Source organism: Geotrypetes seraphini, chromosome 5 (assembly GCF_902459505.1).
Source record: "Geotrypetes seraphini chromosome 5, aGeoSer1.1, whole genome shotgun sequence".
NCBI lineage: Eukaryota > Metazoa > Chordata > Amphibia > Gymnophiona > Dermophiidae > Geotrypetes > Geotrypetes seraphini.
This window is the reverse complement of record NC_047088.1, coordinates 236240633-236260056: the sequence shown is the minus strand read 5'-3', so window position 1 is coordinate 236260056 and position 19424 is coordinate 236240633. Positions and strand designations below refer to the sequence as shown.

At 40.8% G+C, this 19424-nt stretch overlaps 1 protein-coding gene across 13 annotated transcripts in view; it reads left to right on the top strand.

Annotated features, from left to right (window-relative positions):
- Positions 1 to 19424, top strand: part of R3HDM1 (R3H domain containing 1) — a 288043-nt gene that overhangs the window by 209483 nt on the left and 59136 nt on the right. For 12 of the 13 annotated variants that reach the window (XR_004539395.1, XR_004539394.1, XM_033943916.1 and 9 more), the window contains 3 exons: positions 154 to 305; positions 8957 to 9054; positions 14920 to 15089. Coding sequence is in view for 11 of the 13 variants with exons in the window: in XM_033943916.1 (XP_033799807.1) it covers positions 154 to 305; positions 8957 to 9054; positions 14920 to 15089 (420 nt within the window). In the remaining 2 variants the exon portion in view is untranslated. The remainder of the gene's footprint in view (positions 1 to 153; positions 306 to 8956; positions 9055 to 14919; positions 15090 to 19424) is intronic. The other variant, XM_033943918.1, reaches the window with a different exon arrangement.

Genomic DNA, 19424 nt, shown 5'->3' with positions numbered 1-19424 from the left:
TAATCTTCCCTTACAACTTATGTTGTTAAAGTTGGCTAAGCATCATTTACTGAGGCATGATATTTTATTAATATAATGTTATCTGTAGTTTAAAAATGGATAATAATGTTTCATTTTAAAAGAAAGTCTTAGCTATTTCTTGTATATTGTTAGGTTTCAGTGTCTCAGAGTTCACAAGGAATGTCCCAGCAGACTTTTCCACAGCCTGTTATAATCCCCAGTCAGTCAAATCAAGGATCTGTGGCCCCAGCAGGAATGCCAGTTTATTACAGTGTCATGCCATCGGGTCAACAAAATAATTTAAGGTGAGTTGAGCTTCCTAACAGTTGTCTCAAAAATGTGGGGGGTTTTGGTGGGGGGTTGAGTTGTTGATGGAAAACTGACAATGTAGTATTTGCCAGATCATTTTTGTTTTGAAATTACTACCGACAAGAGTGTAAACATAATACTTGAGTTTGATATATGAAAATTAGCAATACAGATTACTAAACTGTGGTGCAAAAAAGCCAGTCTTATAAAAATATAATAAAACATTAGAATGAGAGTTAAGTCAACTGTGAATTGGAAAGGCCATGCTTTCTGACAGTTTTGTATTTCTACTGTATATCCTATTTTTCCAAAGGGGAAGAAGGCTTTGAGATTGCTGTGTACTTAATAATTTGTGTTTGGTGTCTAGGGGGACCTGAAGGCTCAGGCAGTAGCGAGTTTGTAGAAATCCATGCATACCTATAGATGTGGATACCCAAAGCACAACAACTGGATATAGAATAAACAAAGTATTGTTCCAAAATATGGTAATCACAAAAAACAAAAAGGGAACAATGCACAGAAATTTTTAACACCTTTTGAACCCGAATGGTGCTCAGAATCCACGAGTGGATAGGAAAAAGCTTAGCGTGGGGAGCGAACCCCTAAAGCATTTTTCACGGAATCTATCATTGCACCACCAATTTTGGTAGAAAGGTGAATAAAATATTTCTAAAAAACCGGTGTGATATTATAATATGTCCATAAAGTGAATAAATATCCAATGCATAAAAGCTTCAAAAATGGTGAACTTAATTAGACTTAACTTAACTGTTTTCGGCGAAACGCGTCATAACCTTGCCGGACTTTCGCTGTATGGACATTTAAGTTAAGTCTAATTAAGTTCACCATTTTTGAAGCTTTTATGCATTGGATATTTATTCACTTTATGGACATATTATAATATCACACCGGTTTTTTAGAAATATTTTATTCACCTTTCTACCCTTTTTGTTTTTTGTGATTACCTATAGATGTGAACACATGCATGTGCTATAAAATAGGCTTCTATAGTTTTTGCAGAACTTTTGTTGTTTGTTTAAATGTCTAGTCTTAGTCAGCAAAGCACAGCTTTTAGTATTACAGAACTGCAAATAGTGTAATGTTGGCAAAAATTATTATGCAGAATTGTTGAATTAATGAAGCAGCTGTTGCAAGAACATATTTAAGCAGTCCTCTTCAAAAGTCAAATAATGTGTTAGTGTCCTCTGTGGTTAACAAGTTCCCATCACCTGGCAGTTCATTTTTCTTTTGTTATAATGCTTTGGGTTACTGTATTTACTATGCCATCTTTTGTGACAAACATCTCAAGATGGTTTACAAACTAAGGGCCCCTTTTACAAAGACACAGTAACAATGCTGTTGCATTAAATGCACTGAAGCCCATTCACTTCCTATGGGCTTTGGTGCATTTACCACGGCAGCATCGCTACTGCATCTTTGTAAAAGGGGCCCTAAATGCAAACTGAAAGTTAAACAGAACTCCAGCAAATGATAGTGTAACTCCTCCCCCATAGATCAGTAACATAGTAGATGATGGCAAGACCTTCATCCAGTCTGCCAACAAAATAAACTCATTGCATATGCTGTGAGTTTGCTATAACATATGCATACTTGATTTTGATCTGTCCGTGTATTTTCAGTGCACAGACCATAAAATTTACCTGGCACTAGATTTAATTCCAACTACTATCTTAGGCAGGTTATTGAAATTATATAAAAAGCTTGTTAATGGGTTCAGTTTTTGGGACTAGCTTTCACTGGGGAGAACCACTAGTAAAACCTAATCCTCTTACTCCACATTCCTCTGGCATAAGACCATCTTCCCCTTGCTGTGTGGTGCAGTAGCCAGGGAAGTAGAAAACCAGAGACAAATTGAAATGGAGCTGTGGATTTACAGTACACCAGCCACAGATTCTCTCCAAAAGGGGTATCTTCTCGCTATTAATTCATAACGTGATCAAATTTAAGTTGATACTGGGAATGACGTCGCAAAAGAAATCTACTGTAGAGGCATTTAATTTTCGAAAGGGCGACTATGATAAAGTGAGGAAAATGATAAAAAAACCCAAAACTAAAAGGATCCGTTGCAAAGGTCAGGACTGTAAACCAGGCGTGGATATTATTTAAAAATGCCATTGTGGAAGCCCATACCAGATGTATTCCACGTATCAGCAAAGGTGGAAAGAAGAGGAAATGAGAGCTAGCATGCTTAAAAGGTGAAGTGAAAGAGTATATTAGAGCAAAAAAAAAATCCTTCAAAGAATGGAAAAGGGATCCGAATGAAAAAAAGAAGAACACACACAAGCACTGGCAAGTTCTTGTACAATGTAATGTAATTTATTTCTTATATACCGCTACATCCGTTAGGTTCTAAGCGGTTTACAGAAAATATACATTAAGATTAGAAATAAGAAAGGTACTTGAAAAATTCCCTTACTGTCCCGAAGGCTCACAATCTAACTAAAGTACACTGGATATTGTGCATCCTGGCCCAGCAGTAGATGTAGAAAACTTCAAATGATAGAAGGCTTGATTCCTTCTTCTGCTGTCCTGGAGCATGGCCCTTGCACATGCTGTCCTGGTGCATGCCCCTTGTACATCAGTTTTGTATTCCTACATGCCAGACTGTAGGAGTTTATATCTTCTGCTCATGTTTCATTTCTAAGTTTTCAGTACTTTGTTTTGGTAATTTTCTCGCAGGTTTTGCCCTCTTGCTGTGCGGTGGGAGATCGCAGACTCTTGGAGGAAGTCTGCTTCTGGAGGGTTCCCTGCTCTGCAGTAAGTCCCCTGGATGATCTGCACGTGAAATCAAGGCTCCGGTATCGGGAGCTAGCTCACCCTAGGTTCATCCGCTAGTGGGTGGAGCGCAGGCTGCACAGTTCTGTGGAGGCGCAACCAGGATCGGGGCTGGACTGCGTGCCTCCACCAAGGGGTGCAGTGTCCGAAGGTGGTAGAGGTCACTGACCTTGGTGGTTGGGCCGGTGGGGCAGTCAGAAAATTTGAAATCCAGTTTTCCAGCTTCCTGAGTCTTTAGATCTCCCTACATGTTGTTTCAGCATTGCCTGCCATGTCTCCCATACAGCATAATAAAACAGTGAGTAACAGTTTGTTAGCCTGGTTTGGCGATTTTGAGGGGTCCTCAAAAGGGGTTTTTGGGTGGTTTCCCTGCATGCCCTACCCCTCCCCACCTCTAAAATGGAAAAATCGCTGTTTTCCAGGTGTTCTTGTTCTTTTCCTGGGCTATACAAGAGGCACCTTTGTTAGATCTTACCGTCAAGACCATTTTCCTCATGGCCGTTACATCAGTGAGACGAGTCTGAGCTGCAGGCCCTAACATGCAGGGAGCCCTTCCTCAAGAGGCATGAGTTTCCTTAAGCATGGTCTCATTCTTTTTGCCGAAGGTCGTTTCAGCGTATCATTTCAATCAAGGGGTAAGGTTACCAGCATTCCAGACCACAGGGTCAAAGGAAAAGCTGGATGTGAGGAGATTCCTCCTACTTTATCTAGAGGTCACCAATGAGTTCTGGCTGTCAGACCATCTATTTGTGCTCACCAATCACTGGACCAGCATCTAAGGCTCCATTTCAAGATGGATACGGATTGCCATCTCAGCATATATTGTCTGTGGCAAGAAAATCTTTTTTTTTTTTTTTTAAATCTTTATTAAATTTTCAAGGCTAATACAAAGTGCATAAAATTATACATACATTAATAATCAGAATCAGCACTTACAATCCATCAGTAACAATACAAAATTAATTACCCCCTCCCTTCCAGTACATTCAATCAAGGAATAAAACAAAGGAGAACCCCCACCCTTCCCTGGATGTGAGTTTAAATCTAAGGAAATTAAAGGTAAAAGACAACTATACGAAGTAACAAAAGTCGTTAATGGACCCTAAACTAATCCACATTCTACAAGAAGTGTGGATTTTTCGTGGGCAGAACTTGGGTGATTTCACCCAATAAGATTTGTAGGACAGCAACTTGGTCCACTCTGCATAGGTTCTCCAAGTTCTATAGTGTGGAAGTGGTACCATGGGAGTACACTTTGGATCCTCAGTGTTACAAGCAGGCACAGAGGTCCTGCCCTAGATTTCCAGAACTGCTTTTTATATGTACTGTCTGACCAGAATGACACACCTATTGCACTAGAAAAAGAGATTAAGTTCTTAACTTGCTAATATCTTTTTCTAGTCAATAGGTGTGTCATTCTGGAACCCTGCCTGTCATTATTTACAGTCCAGAATCACACGCCTATCTACTAGAAAAGATATTAGTAAGGTAAGAACCTAATCTCTCTTAATGCATATTATTTACTGCAGGTACCATTTTATGCAGTATTGTTACCTAGTTACTAATATGTGTTAACAGCATGAATGCATAACAATATAGTAGCACATATTAGTCGTTTCTTTCTCTATAATATCACCAAAATCTGACCCTTCCTTTCTGAGTACACTACCAAACCCCTTATACACACCCTTATCACCTCTCACCTAAACCAGTGGTAGGCAAACTCAGTCAAAAGAGCCAAAGATCAGCAGTACAACAATTAAGATTTCTTTTGAGAGCCAAATTTCTTTTCAAGAACCATGTTTTTAGGAGTTGGTTTAAACTAGCTACTAACATTAAATAAAACCAGATATCATAATAATAATAATTTTATTTATTGACAAAAAAATCTTTTTCTAACTTTTGTCGTTTCTGCTTTAATCATCTTGCCTTCACTCACTTCTTTCTAGCATCTGTCCTCTCTCTGTCTTCCATGCAGCATCAGCCCCTTCCATGTCTGCCCTCTCTCTCTGCCCCTGCCATCCACTGTCTGCCCTCTCCCCGTTCCATATGGCATCGTCCTTCCATATGGCATATCGTCCTTCTTTCTATGCTCCTTCCATAAACTGTCTATCTTGTGCCCCCTCTCTCCTTTGTACATGATTCATTTCAGCTCTGCCACCTCTCCATTTTTCTCTGTCACCATCCCCTCCCCTATGCTCTGGTATCTCTCTCTTCTCCTTTCCTTCCCACCCCACGGTCTGGCATCTGTCTCCTTCCCTTTTCTGATTCCTTGGCATCTCTCCCTCCCCATCCATGCTATGATATCTCCTCCTTCCTTTTCCCTTAGTCTGGCATACCTTCCTCCTTCCCTCCGTGTCTTGGCATATCTCCCTCCCTTTCTTCCCTCCATGCCTTGGCATCTCTTCCTCCCGCCCTTTCTTCCCTCCATGCCCTGGCATCTCTTCCTCCCTCCCTCCCTCTCTCTCTTCCCTCCATGACCTGGCATCTCTTCCTCCCTCCCTTCCCTCCAAGCCCTGGCATCTCCTTTCATTCCTTCCTTTCCCTCCAGTTGAGTCCAGCAATTTTCTCCCCTTCTGCTCCCTTGCCTCCTTCTGTCACCCCGTCTCCGGTCGGCAGTGCAGCCCCTAAGCGGGTGTTCCAAGGCCTGGCATCATGAACTTCTTCAGGCAGCAGCAGCATTCACAATTTGCTGCTGTTGCCAGCTTCGGGCCTTCTCTGTTGGGTCCTGCCTTCATGGAAACAGGAAGTAGGCAGGACTCAGCAGAGAGGAAGGCCCAAAGCCAGCAACAGCAGCAAATTGTAAACGCTGTTGCTGCCCGAAGAAGTTAAAGATGCCAGGCCTTGGAGCACCCAGGGCAGACTGCTTCTCTCCCTGTAGCCGGGGCCCTCTGAAAAGGAACATTTATCTCTCCCTCCCATGCGAACCCCGCCAACCCACTGCGAGACGACCAACAAAGCACTCGTCGGCAGCCGCAGCACTCTAAACAGGCTGCTTTGCAGTTCGCTACCTTCTGCAAGTGATTCCCTCTGCTGCATCACTGATGATGTCATCAGTGACGCTGCAGAGGGAATCACCAACAGAAGTCCGCGAACTGCAAAGCAGCCTGTTTAGAGTGCTGCGGCTGCCGACGAGTGCTGGAGGGAGGTTTGTCGGTCTTCTCGCAGTGGGAGGGTCGACAGGGAGGACCCGGGATGATGACGCTAGGGGGGCCGGGCAATGACTCTGCTGCGAATCCAGCGAGGGTGAGGGAGATGCCCAAACGGCCCTAAAGCACCGCACCAGCGGGCCCCCTGACTATTTTGGGTCATATCCTTTAATCCGGCTCTGATGGAGCCATTCTCACAAACTGCCGGCGGCTGCCCTGAAGCTTTCCCTCTGCGGCGATCTGCCCTGTCAGAAATGGGAAGTTGCAGCAGAGGGAAAACTTCGGGGCAGCCGCTGGCAGCTTGTGAGAATAGCTGCTGTGTTGGGGCCCTTCTGTGCAGGAAAATTTTGGCTACTGGCAGAACCGCACTCAAGTGGCTAAAGAGCCATGGTTTGCCAACCACTGGTCTAAACTACTGCAACTTGCTTCTCACAGGTCTCCCATGTAATCATCCCTCTCCCCATTCAATCCATTCAAAATTCTGCTGCATGACTTACATTCCACCAGAGTTACTAAACTTACATCACCCCTCTCCTCAAGTCGCTTTATTGGCGCCCTATCCATTTTTGCTTACAGTTCAAACTCTTCATTGACTTACAAGTATATTCACTCTGTAACTCCTCAGTATCTCTCCTCTCTTATCCCTCCCTACACTCTTTCATGTGAACTCTGTTCATTGGGCAAGCCCCTCTTATCTTTATCCTTCTCCTCTACTGCCAATTCCATACTATATTCCTTCTTTCTTGCTGCACCTCACGCCTAGAACAAACTGCCTGAGTCATCATGTCGAGCTCCTTCCCTGTCAGTATTCAAATCCAGGCTAAAAGCTCACTTCTTTGAGGTTGCTTTTAACTCCTGACTCCACTTGCTAATAAAGCACACATGCATGCCTGAGAAACTCCCCTAAACCCCTACTTGTCCTGTTTGTCCATTGATTAGATTAGATTAGATTGTAAGCTGTACTGAGCAGGGACTGTCTCTTGAATGTTTTAATGTACAGAACTGCACATGCCTAGCAACGCTATAGAAATGATAAGTAGTAGTAGTAACTCTAGCTATTAACTAAAATGGAAGGATCATACATAACAGGAAAAAAAAACCCAGTGGGACTGACCAACCAGATGATGGATGACAAATGCTTTTATTGATAAGTGCTCAGTTTCCAATGTAGATTATGATACAAAATCTTGTTCTTATGTGGTCCCATCCTGACACTTCAGTCTTGAGATTGTTTTACCATGAGTTATTTACTGATAGCTTGAGGACCTGGTGCACCTTTGAATACAATTTTCCAAGAAAATGTCTGTTTTGATATCTATTCTAAAAGAATTGGAGGTTATTGACTTGATGTCCTTTTCTCACATACTTTGCTCGTGGTGTAAGAGGTTATCTTAATATTACATACCTATTTTCACTTGGGTCAGGCATATACTGTAAATTTTTTTGTTTTAACTTTTCACCGTTTCTTGAAATCACTCACTATTTGAGATAGTCAAAGGTAGAAACATCTTACATTACATTACATTACATTAGTGATTTTTATTCCGCTTGTACCTTGCGGTTCAAAGCGGATTACATAAGAAGAGAACTGGACATTTCCAGGATGGTACATGACAATAGAGAATACAGTTTGAGGATTGAGACTTAATGACAGAATGATAGTAAAGACTTAATAACATCGGAAGATGTTTTGGACGGCAGTGTTTTGGTTTCTTGGGGGAAGGGGTGAGGGAGGTTAGGTAGATTGTATATATTTTTTGAACAGCAGTGTTTTGATTTCTTTACGGAATGTCTTGAGGTCTGATGTTGTGGTTAACAATTTGGTGATGGAAGGTTCGAGTTTTGCAGCATGTGTTGCCAGGAGGCTATCATAAAGCTTTTTGCGGTGAGTACCCTTGAGTGGTGGGTATGTGAATGATGTCAGTGTTCTTCTTGTTCTGGTTGGAAGGTTACGGTTTAGGCGGTCATTTAGGTAGGTGGGTGCAGTACCGTTAATTACTTTGAAGAGTAGACAGTATAGTTTGAATTGAATTCTGGCTCGAATCGGTAGCCAGTGTGAGTCTAGGTAGGCATTGGTGATGTGGTCAAATTTTCCGAGTGAGTAAATTAGTCTAAGGGCTGTGTTCTGAACGGTTTGAAGTTTTTTGATCATGTTTGTGGGGCATGGGAGATAAAGGATATTGCAGTAGTCCACGAGACCTAGTACCAGGGATTGTACAATTATCCTGTAGTGTTCTTTGTCAAAGAATTTCCTTATTTTTCTGCATTACAGTATATGAAAAAAATTGTAATAGCATGACAGCTGTTCTCATTTTTATGTAATGGAAATTACATTTATGAGCACTAGCTATTTGAACATCCTTATTGTGATTATTCTTTGTCTTGTGATGTTCAAAATTGTTTCCTCTTTAAAAGTTAGAACTTCTGTAGGTAACTGTAATTGTATGCATTTAGGGCTCCTTTTACAAAGGTGCATTAGGGCCTTAACGCACGGAATAGCGCATGCTAAAATGCCCCGCGCGATAGCCGCTACCGCCTCCTCTTGAGCAGGCAGTAGTTTTTTGGGTAGCACGCGCTAATCCGATGCGTGCACTAAAAACGCTAGCACACCTTTGTAAAAGGAGCCCTTAGTGTTTTACTTTCCAATAATCTGAAAAATGAACACTTGGAATATGATTTGCATTTTGTCTCTCTTTCTGCAGTTCATCAGTAGGATATTTACCGCCTCCAGGATCAGAACAGTTTCCTAGAACATCTTCACCCTGCAGTTCTCAGCAGCTTCCAGGTCAACACTGTGCAGGTGTGAGAAGATAGATTTAAGTTATCTTACTTTATTGGTTAAATGTTCATAAACTCAGTGAACTGCATGTATGAAAAACTGAAGAGAATTGGAATCAATTTTGAAGATTATGTAAATATATAGAATATATAAAAATATAAAATTTAAAACATTAAGATTAAATATTAAGTGAACTGTATTTGTGATAGTTATGATGAACACACTTGGGTAAGAATTTACCCCATCCGAATGACACCTCTGAAAGTCCAATATGTAAGATTTATATTTGTTTTATTTGGTGAGATGTTGTTTAATTGAGCTATTGTAGAGAATTTCCAAGCATATCGACTCAAATATTTTTAAACCTTAATGGAAATGTTAAATCATAGGCCGATAGTGATGCCTGTACAACTATTCCTGCTGATATTCTCTAGTTCTAATGCAGACATCTCGGGTGCTGGTCAGTGCTCCCTCTAAGGATTAGCTGGGTGTGTGCACACTTTTTCTCATGTGAGCAACAGGTTCTAAACACCAACAATTTTCCAGATTTGCAAGTGTTTTTGTGAGCGACGCTCCTAGAATGTATGAGTGATTGCTCATGTGCTCATCTTAGAGGGATCATAGGTGATGATTCTACTTTATTTCCTAAATGCTGCTCAAATCAAAAATCACCATAACCTAACTCACTGCCAGCTGCTTTGAAATCAGACATTGCAGGAACTGAACTTTCTAAATAGCACTTCACTATGTTGTCTCAATTACCTATGATCTTTTCCTTGCTTATTCCATCGTGCAGTTATCACCTAGAAAATTATATTAGGAGTTTTAGGAACTGTTCTTTTTGGTGTTTAGTTCTGGCTTCTACTCATAGCTATACAGTTTGCTCTCAGCATAAAACCATTATAATTTGTAAAGCAGTATTTTGGTCAACCAGATCAAAAGATTATTCTATGTGGTCAAGCAAGCTATGATATAAGAACATAAGCAGTGCCTCTGCTGGATCAGACCAGAGGTCCATCATGCCCAGCAGTCCGTAAGAGGAGTTTGAATTGTATTCGGAAATGGATGGGAAGCCAATGAAGTGACTTTAGGAGAGGGGTATGAGTCGTGCAGCCAAATTCTGGACAGATTGGAGGGGGAGCAAGATGGCTAAGCGGAAGGCCTGAGAGTAGCGAGTTGCAGTAGTTTAAGTGCGAGGTGATGAGGGCATGGATACGTGTTTTGGTAGTGTGACCAGAGAGGAAGGGTCGGATTTTGATAATATAGAGGAAGAAGCAGCATGTTTTAGTGATATGTTATATCTGGGTAGTGAAGGGGAGAGAGGAGTCAAAGATGAACCCGAGATTACAAGCAGACAAAACAGGAAGGATGAGAGTATTGGCCACAGAGATGGAGAATGAGGGAAGCGGAGAGCTGGGTTTAGGCAGGAAGATGAGCAACTCTGTTTTAGCCATATTCAATTTTAGATGTCAGTGAGACATCCAGTTGGCAATGTTGGACAGGCAGGCTGAGACTCTGGTCTGAGTTTCAGTAGAAATATTTGGCGCAGAGTTCTGGAAATCGTTCTCATATATGTGATACTGGAAGCTGTGGGAGGAGATTGGTGCTCCAAATGAGCAAGTGTAGATTGAGAAAAAGAATGGTCCCAGGACCTAGCCTTGTGGTTTACCAATCAATAGTAGGAAGGCTGTGGAGGAGGAACCACCATTGCATACACTAAAGATGCATGTGAGAGATAGACCCAGGCTTTGCCTATGGAGTATCCACCAACATCTTTGCCTCAATGGGCATCGGAGTCAGGGCTGGCCCATGTGGTGACCTACTTGATGTCTGGGGAGGAAGTTTCACTGGGGTCAGGTGGTGTATCTGTCACAAAGTGCCCTGAGATGCCTGGAAGCTCAGCCAGTTGATCGAGACAGATGACTCGTTTCTTTGAAGAAGAGTACATTGAGTTTGATTCCGTTCAATCATAGGAGTCTGAAGGGGAGCCAGACTACTCCTTGGAGAAGTCTTATGGCATACTTTTACACCCCTCCCCTCCTTTCCGCAATTTTTTTCCAAGCAAGGGTGGATGCTTGTAATTTCTAACCAGAGGGTTCTCCAAATTATCTATCATGGTTACACATTCCATTGGCAAAAACATCCTTCAACCTACCTACTGAGAACATCTTAGCTTTATGTGTAAGGAGGTACATGCAAAGAAACACACTGCCCTTCAACAGGCCAAAGTAATTGAAAATGTTCCACTAAGGGAAGAAGGGAAGGTATTCTTTTCCAGGTACTTTTTTGGTCCCAGGAAAAGGGGGGGGGGATCATCACCCATCCTAGATCTCATAGGCCTGAACAGTATCTAGTCAAAGAAAAGTCCAGACACCCTTCTTTTCAAGATTCAGGCAAAACTTTGGCTGTGCTCTTTTTATTTAAATGATGTCTATACTCATATTCAGATACTTTCCAGCCACATGAGGTATCTCATATTTTTTTGTGGTGAATCACCACTTTCAGTTCAGCGTCCTATCATTTTGCCTCATGTCAGCTCCCAGGATCTTTACTAAGTATCTAGTTATAGTTGAAGTCATTACGCTGACTGGCAGTTAATGTGTTTGTGTTTCCCTACCTGGATGACTGGCTGATCAAGAGCACATAGGAGGGCATTCAGGAGTTCATACAGAGAACTATCTGGGTTTTGGTGCTGCTAGGGTTCACAATGGAAGTATGCCAAGTTCCCTCCAGTCATGGTACATGGACTTGTTGTGCCACTGGGGCTTGTGCACATCTGTGAAACTGAAAGCTATTCTATTGGTAGTTTCACTACCAACAGGGCCTCCCAAGGTAGACAGTTTTCAAAGGAGATGTCAAACTAACGATGTACCACCCATCGGCGCCAGCATATGGGCAGTGTTGGAGGCGGAGGATTGCGTTTGATGCAACAATGGCGACAACATTGAATTTATACTGCGCAGAAGAAAGGCCTAGCTATCTACTTCTGTATTCTGCCATGAAAATTTGATAATATTATCAAGTCACTAGGACTCAAATATGAGTCAATGGTACCCAACAATAGCCCAGGCAAACTGGACATAGATCTATTGGCCACAGCCAAGAATGCGAAGATAGTTCACTTCTACTGCTAAAGAGCCAAGCGGGGAAGCACAGGGCTAGATGTTCTAGTTCAGCCATGGCCTACATAGCAGCTTCTCTGTGCGTTTCCACCATGCATCAGATCCGCAGGATAGCGAACCATCAGGGGTTGGTGATTATGATGTCTCCACACTGGCTCCGCAGGCCTTTGTATGCAGATCTGGTGTGTTTGCAGAGGGGCAGATGCCTGAAACTGCTGGTTCATCTGGGGCAAGGCCCAGGTCCCATGGAGAATCCAGAACACTTTGATCTTACAGCATGACTCTAGATTGCAAGGCCTTGATTCAGAAGGGCTATTCAGAGGTTGTGGTTATAACTCTCCTTAGAGCAAAGAAGCCTGCAATGGTTGTGGCTTATTCGAAGACATGGAAGACCTTCCAGTTATGGTATACCAAGTAGCATGTGGAACCTGAGAAGGCTCCCACTTCGGTGATCCTTGCATTCCTGCAAGCCGGTCTTGTAAAGGGGGGCTCTCAGATTGAGACCCCTGTTACACAGATCATTCCCATCTTGGGATCTCAATGTGGTCCTGAAGGGCCTGTCCTATACTCCGTATAAGCCTCTGATGGAAGCTTCCCTGTTGGACCTTACAGTTAAGACAGTGTTTTTGGTTGCCATAGTCTCGGCAATAAGGATCTCAGAATTGCAGGTCCTCTCATGTAGGTAACCCTTTCTCTGTTTCACGGAGTTGGGTGTTTCTCTGTGCACAGTTCCTTCCGTTCTTCCAAAGGTAGTTTCTGCTTTACAGAAGCTTTGTTTGCCTGCCTTTCATCCTATAGGTTCAGCAAAACTGGATACTCTTGCTTGTGGATGTGCGCAGAGCCCTACTTATCTATCTGGAGAAGACTAATGATTCCAGACTTTCTGATCATCTTTTTGTGCAAGCCAGCCTCCAAGGCATCCATTGCCAGATGGATTCTCATGGCGATTTCTTCTTTCTACGTTGCCTGTGAGAAACAGCCTTCTATCTCTATCACAGCACATTCCACAAGAGATATAGCAGATTCCTGGACAGAGTCCTGGGCTGTCTTGCCTGATGAAATATGTAGAGCAGTTATTTGGCCTACTCTTCAATGGATGTGGTGGCTCAAGAGGATGCCGCTTTTAGATCCTTGGTTCTGAGGGCAGGCTCTTACATCCATCCTAGATGTCTGGCATTGCTTTGGTATATCAGCTAAAGTACGGATTCCTGTGTATATATAACAGAACAAAAGATTAGGTTCTTAGCTCGATAATCTTGTTTCTGTTAATATACACAGGAGTCCATACAGTCAATCTTGCATGGACTTTTGCGTTGCATGATTTCTGCATCTGTCTCAGGACTTCTTCAGCAGAGAAATCATTACAGGAATAGAGGGCTCTCTTTTCCCTTTGGGGGATCTCTAGCCCCTACTAGTTGCACTTAGCAGGTTGGTTCCTAGCTACTCATGTGCATGATTTGTTGTTCAGTGTTAAACAGTTAACTGTTTATTGATCATTGTTCTATGTTTGTTGCTGTGGAAGCTCCCTGTGTCCCTCCTCTTTTCTTCTGTTTCAGTGGAATTCGATAGCGTTGGTACCAACTGAAGAGGGAACTGTTCTCCACTGCAGAAGAGGAGGAGTTCAAGATCTTAAAGTGGCTCCCTTCTGCAGATTTATGGTTATTGGGAATCAATAGCTAAAGTACGGACTCCTCTGTATAGTAACAGAAACAAGATTACTGAGGTAAGAAACTAATCTTTTGTTAAGAACCACAGACTTGTATGCTTGTACATATATCCACAGTGAATATGCATGAGATGCATTTGCATTGTCTCCAGTCTATGCATATAAATATCATATATATTCATTGTTACTATCCTGTAAAAAAAAAAAAAAAATGAAGATGTTTTGATTCTCTACCAAGACTGAGTTATCAGTAAAAAAAAGATTTAGTTAAACAAAATGTTCAAGGCAGAACTGAATGTCTCTATACAAGAAATCTAACCTGTTATATTGTTTCAGTAAAAGTGGTGTTAATTTCATTGTTATACATTTTTTTTATTATTGCAGCAAAAATTAAGCAAATGTGCAAATTTAAAATTGAAGTAATATAGTTGGCTGAGAATAGATTATGTTTATTATTTTTCTTCTGCTGCTATGCCTAATCCCAGTCTTCTGTCTTTAGTATTTTGTAGATGCTTCTCTCAAAAATAGGATGCTCTTTATTATGGCACTTCTGCCTCCATAAGAAATCAAATTTAAAAAGTAAGAAATAACATCTACCCCCGTTGTTTTTTTTGTTTTTTTTCAAAGGCACAATAGCAACTGCCTTGTGGCAAATGCTTCAACACCCACTGAATCCCTCTTGGGCATTGGAGCAATTACTGCAGCCCTCTGCAATAATCACCTTTGTAAAAGGGGTCACTTTTTTGCAAATTGCCTTAGTCTATTGAATCTTTAGGCTAAACCATGGTTCCAGCCTGGTTCTCATTGGTTCAGCCTAACCAGTCCAGTTTTCAGGATATCTATGATAAATATCCCTGGCATATGTTTGTATATGTAGTTTAGAAAAAAACAAGGTAATAGATACAGATGTACTCTGAGTATTCATTCATGATATTTTTCAAACTAGACTAGATGCAAGGCATAATGCGGTAGCCCATAGCCCTGAATTGAAAGCCACTGTTCTAAGCCCAGAAACTCAAAGGAAACACAAGTGCTTAGATTATGGGTTTTGTGATAAAACTGAATAAATACCCTTTCCTTCTAAATGTGTTCTTTTAGCAGTTGTACCACCACCAAGTGGAGGAGTTGTAATGATGCAGCTAAATATCCCCAACAATCCTCAGCCCCAGACTCATTCACCTCCTCAGTGGAAATCAAGTAAATATTATTGCGAACATCAAAGAGGACAGAAATCCACAGACTTAAGCAGTTTAGAAAATTCTACTCAGGTAACTTATTTATAGAAACAAAAAGATAAAACTGTTTTATCCAGGCATAAGTATATGGGCTAGGGCTACTCAGTTCCAGTCCTCAAGGTCCACAGGCAGGGCAAGTTTTCAGAATATCCACAAAGAATGTTCATGAAAGTTTTGCATACCAAGGAGGCAGTGTATGCAGATTTCTCTTGTGCATATTCATTGTGGCTATCCTGTGAACCTCAAGAACTGGAATTGAGTAACCCTGATCTAGGCCATGAATCAGTGAATAAGTTCTGTTGGGGGGAAAAACCCCCATCTAATTATGTCCTTGAAGTCAATTTTTAGTTTGCTTGTATGCACTGAAGGATGTAGCACTTTTAAACTGCTTTGCCAAAAACTGTAGCTGCACATTTTATAGATAGATAGATAGATAATATCTTGGAGAACAAACAGACATAATATTCTCACATGTGAGTGACTTATAGAACCCGGTGTGGACACTGCCAAGTGCATTGTAACTTTAAATCTTTAGGCAGTGCCCATACTGCACATGTATAGGTGCTTTCCTGTCTGACGTCAGCATGTGGAGCCAACAGTTTTCCATGGAGCTGAGAATCTGTATATTTTCGTCTCTACTCAGCGCATCAAACTTTTGGTGTTATTTGGTGCCTTCCCGGTATTATTTTTCATTGTTTTCGCCATTATTTTTTTATCATTTTCAAGTAATTTCTGCACTTTTGATCAAATTTTGACAGCTTTCAGTTTTGTAGCCATTGGGCTACTTCAGGGCTTGTTTTTTGCCTGAGAGCATTGACCTTTTTTTTAATATCCTTTCTACCTGAAATCCCCGGGCCATCAAGCCTCTTGACTTTGGGTCTGCTGTTTTTCCCTTCAAGTCAAACACAGTGCTGAGTGGTTTTAAAAAATGTACTTGCTGTAAAAACCATTTCAGGCTCTGACCCCCATAATTAGTATATATTCAAGGGTCTGAGTCTTGAACATCATGACATTTGTTGTGATCTTGAACATCATGACATTTGTTGTGATCTTGAACATCATGACATTTGTTGTAATCTTGAACATCATGACATTTGTTGTAATCTTGAACATCATGACATTTGTTGTGATCTTGAACATCATGACATTTGTTGTGATCTTGAACATCATGACATTTGTTGTGATCTTGAACATCATGACATTTGTTGTGATCTTGAACATCATGACATTTGTTGTGATCTTGAACATCATGACATTTGTTGTGATCTTGAACATCATGACATTTGTTGTGATCTTGAACATCATGACATTTGTTGTGATCTTGAACATCATGACATTTGTTGTGATCTTGAACATCATGACATTTGTTGTGATCTTGAACATCATGACATTTGTTGTGATCTTGAACATCATGACATTTGTTGTGATCTTGAACATCATGACATTTGTTGTGATCTTGAACATCATGATATTTGTTGTGATCTCTGCCTTTGTATGCAAAAGAGTACACAAAAAGCCAGAAAAACCCAAAGCTAAAAACTTTTCGGATCAGCATAAACATCAATGCAGTGTTGATGCTTGGCTTGACACACACTCCCTCATTCACCTAGCAGGGTATACTTTGAGGAGTTGGACTAGATTTTTCCAACTATTTAGATGGGGATCTTCTTGATCTGTCAACAGAAGAATCCTATGGCATCTCTTCAGATCTTTCGACATCACCTCAACGGTATCTCAATCAGAAAGCTTATCATTCACTGGCTTTATAAGACAAATGGGTCAGCGCATCAAACTCCTTGATCTTTTTAATTATGAATCACCTCCCAATGACTGTATCAGAGTACCTCTACATAAAGTCATGAGTGACACTTTATTAAAAAAACTGGGAGACCTCTTTGGCAGTTAAGGTGGTGCCTAAAAAAATTGACACCAGGTATAGATTACAACACTGTCCAAAGTTTCGAAGAACACAACTATAGCACCATTCCCTAGTTGTGGAATCTGCTCCAAAGTGCTCATGCAGTTCAAGGTCTTATGCATCTGCTCCTCAAAGAGCAAGGAGTCAAGGATATTGGACTTCTTTGGTAAATATATATTTCAAGCATCCATTCTAACCAATAGAATACTGAATTATCAATTCAATAAGAAAAAAAACGGTAAAACACCAATTTTATATCATTACGGTAATACATAATTCATAAGATAACATTATAATAAAATTAACTTGTTTGATTGTATATATTTATCAAACAAATAAGGTTTTAATGATCTTCTGAAAGTCTGATAAGAAGAAGTCAAGCTCAAACGGCCAAAACTTTTGTTCCACTTCCCTGCCTGAAAAGATGAAGTCCTATCAAGGAATCCTTTATATATGCAACCATTTATTGAAGGAAAGGAACAAAGAGATTTTATGACTGATCTGTGGGACAGTAAGTTAATGAATATGCATGTTGTCCTATTGGATCAATGACCCCCAAACCACATAGCTCAACTCTGTGTCTACTGCTTCAGGGACACATTCTCATTCTCTGACAGTTGGTACAGATGCCTAATGGTCTGTCTTGTTTGTCTGTAACTCTGTTTTGTGTGAATGGAAGTGTGCTTGTTTAGCATAGTAGTTCCCCGGTATGATTTTTGTGTTCTGAGAATTAGGTTTACCAGATTGCTACTATTCTCTTATGATATAATTTTTTTTCCTTTTCTGTAAGTGAGTTCTTTACCTAATAATATCTTACAATAAGTAAGTATTTAGAGCTTGGTGTATCTTACAATAAGTAAGTATTTAGAGCTTGGAGGATACTTACCACAGTATTATTAGCTATATTTCTTACTTATATAATCATTTCTCCTTTCTATGAGTGTATGAGTTTATTATCTATCCTGAATAAACAAGATAAAGAAAAAGAAAGAGTTTCCTGTGCACAGAGGCATAGGAAAGTGTAGCCTTTGGATGCTGGTATTGTTGTCTGGGAATAGGTGTTGGACACAAGACAGGTCTTGGGGGTCCCCATTGTGGCCCCTAGACCTTCTTGGTGGCCAACAGAAGCAGAAGTTGATCAGACTTCTTCAGCCTCTCAAATGGTCTCTCAGCACATCTGTCTTAGATCATCTTTCAATGGGGAACACTGGACATAGATCTTGCTTCCTTTCACAACCACAATTCTGTTCCAGATTCTGCTCCCGACCATGGCTTCAGATGCCTTCTTGATTCACTGAGGAGTCAGCTTCCTTGTTTTACCACTGAGTCCCACTGGGTCTAAAGTCACCTAAATTAAATAAGAAATAGGAATGGTGTATTTTTTCCTAGCAAAAAAACTGCCGGAACTCAAATGCCAGGCCATCTATCAGGGGTGGGATAAGCACATAAGGATCCATCCCACAATAACCAAGCCCCTGCAGTCAGTCAAAGAATCTGTGAAAAGGCAGAATTGGTGTGCAGAGCCTGGGTTCTTTCATTAATATTTTGGGACAATGGGTCAATTTTAGCAGGTAGTAGAAAATGTGCCAGTACTCATTACCCCTGAGTAGAAGAAATATTACAGCGGACAACTTCTTGTTCAAAAGCTATTAGAGTTGCAGATGACAAAGCTGGGAACTATTTGCAAGAACAGATGAGAATTTCCAGAAGAATTTGTAACTAATCAATTCAAAAAAATGTTGAAATGGGAAAATATAAATATTCAATTGCAAAAACTCAACTTGATTTAGGCTGAAAGTAAGCTCTAACAGAAGAAAAGCCTCTAACGGTCAGCTCTAACGGAAGAAAAGAAAACGGTCAGCTCTAATGGAAGAAAAGAAAAGCCAAAAGGTTTTATCGGTAGAGCTCAAAGCTCAAACCACCTCCGTCCACATCATTGGCTCAAAAACTTCCGTAGAGAGTGACTAAATGCCAATGAAGTTATTCTTTTTCTAGGACTGAGATTTATAACAACTCACTGACAATTATGTTTTAAAAAATTAAAGGAGTCTTCTGTACTGCCAACGTTTCACGGAACTATGCCGTGTCTTCAGGGCTTTCAGACTTCCTATATATCCACACAGCTCTGTGAAACTAATACTATATGCATATCACTTTCTATCTGAATGCAATTCTCTGTAAACAAATATAAGAGAATAACATTACTCACTTTGAGTCGTTGTATTCACGGTCTCTTCAGCGTCCTATTGCTATAACTTCAGTGTTTCAACTTATAAGGAGAGAGTAGCCAATCCTGACCCTTTACGTCAGCTTTTGTGAAAGTGTTGGCCTCTCTTTATTGGATGTCTAGCACAATCACTGCAATCCTTTTTTTTAAAACACAGCTGTCAGTGAGTTGTTATAAATCTCAGTCCTAGAAAAAGAATAATTTCAGTGGCATTTAGTCACTC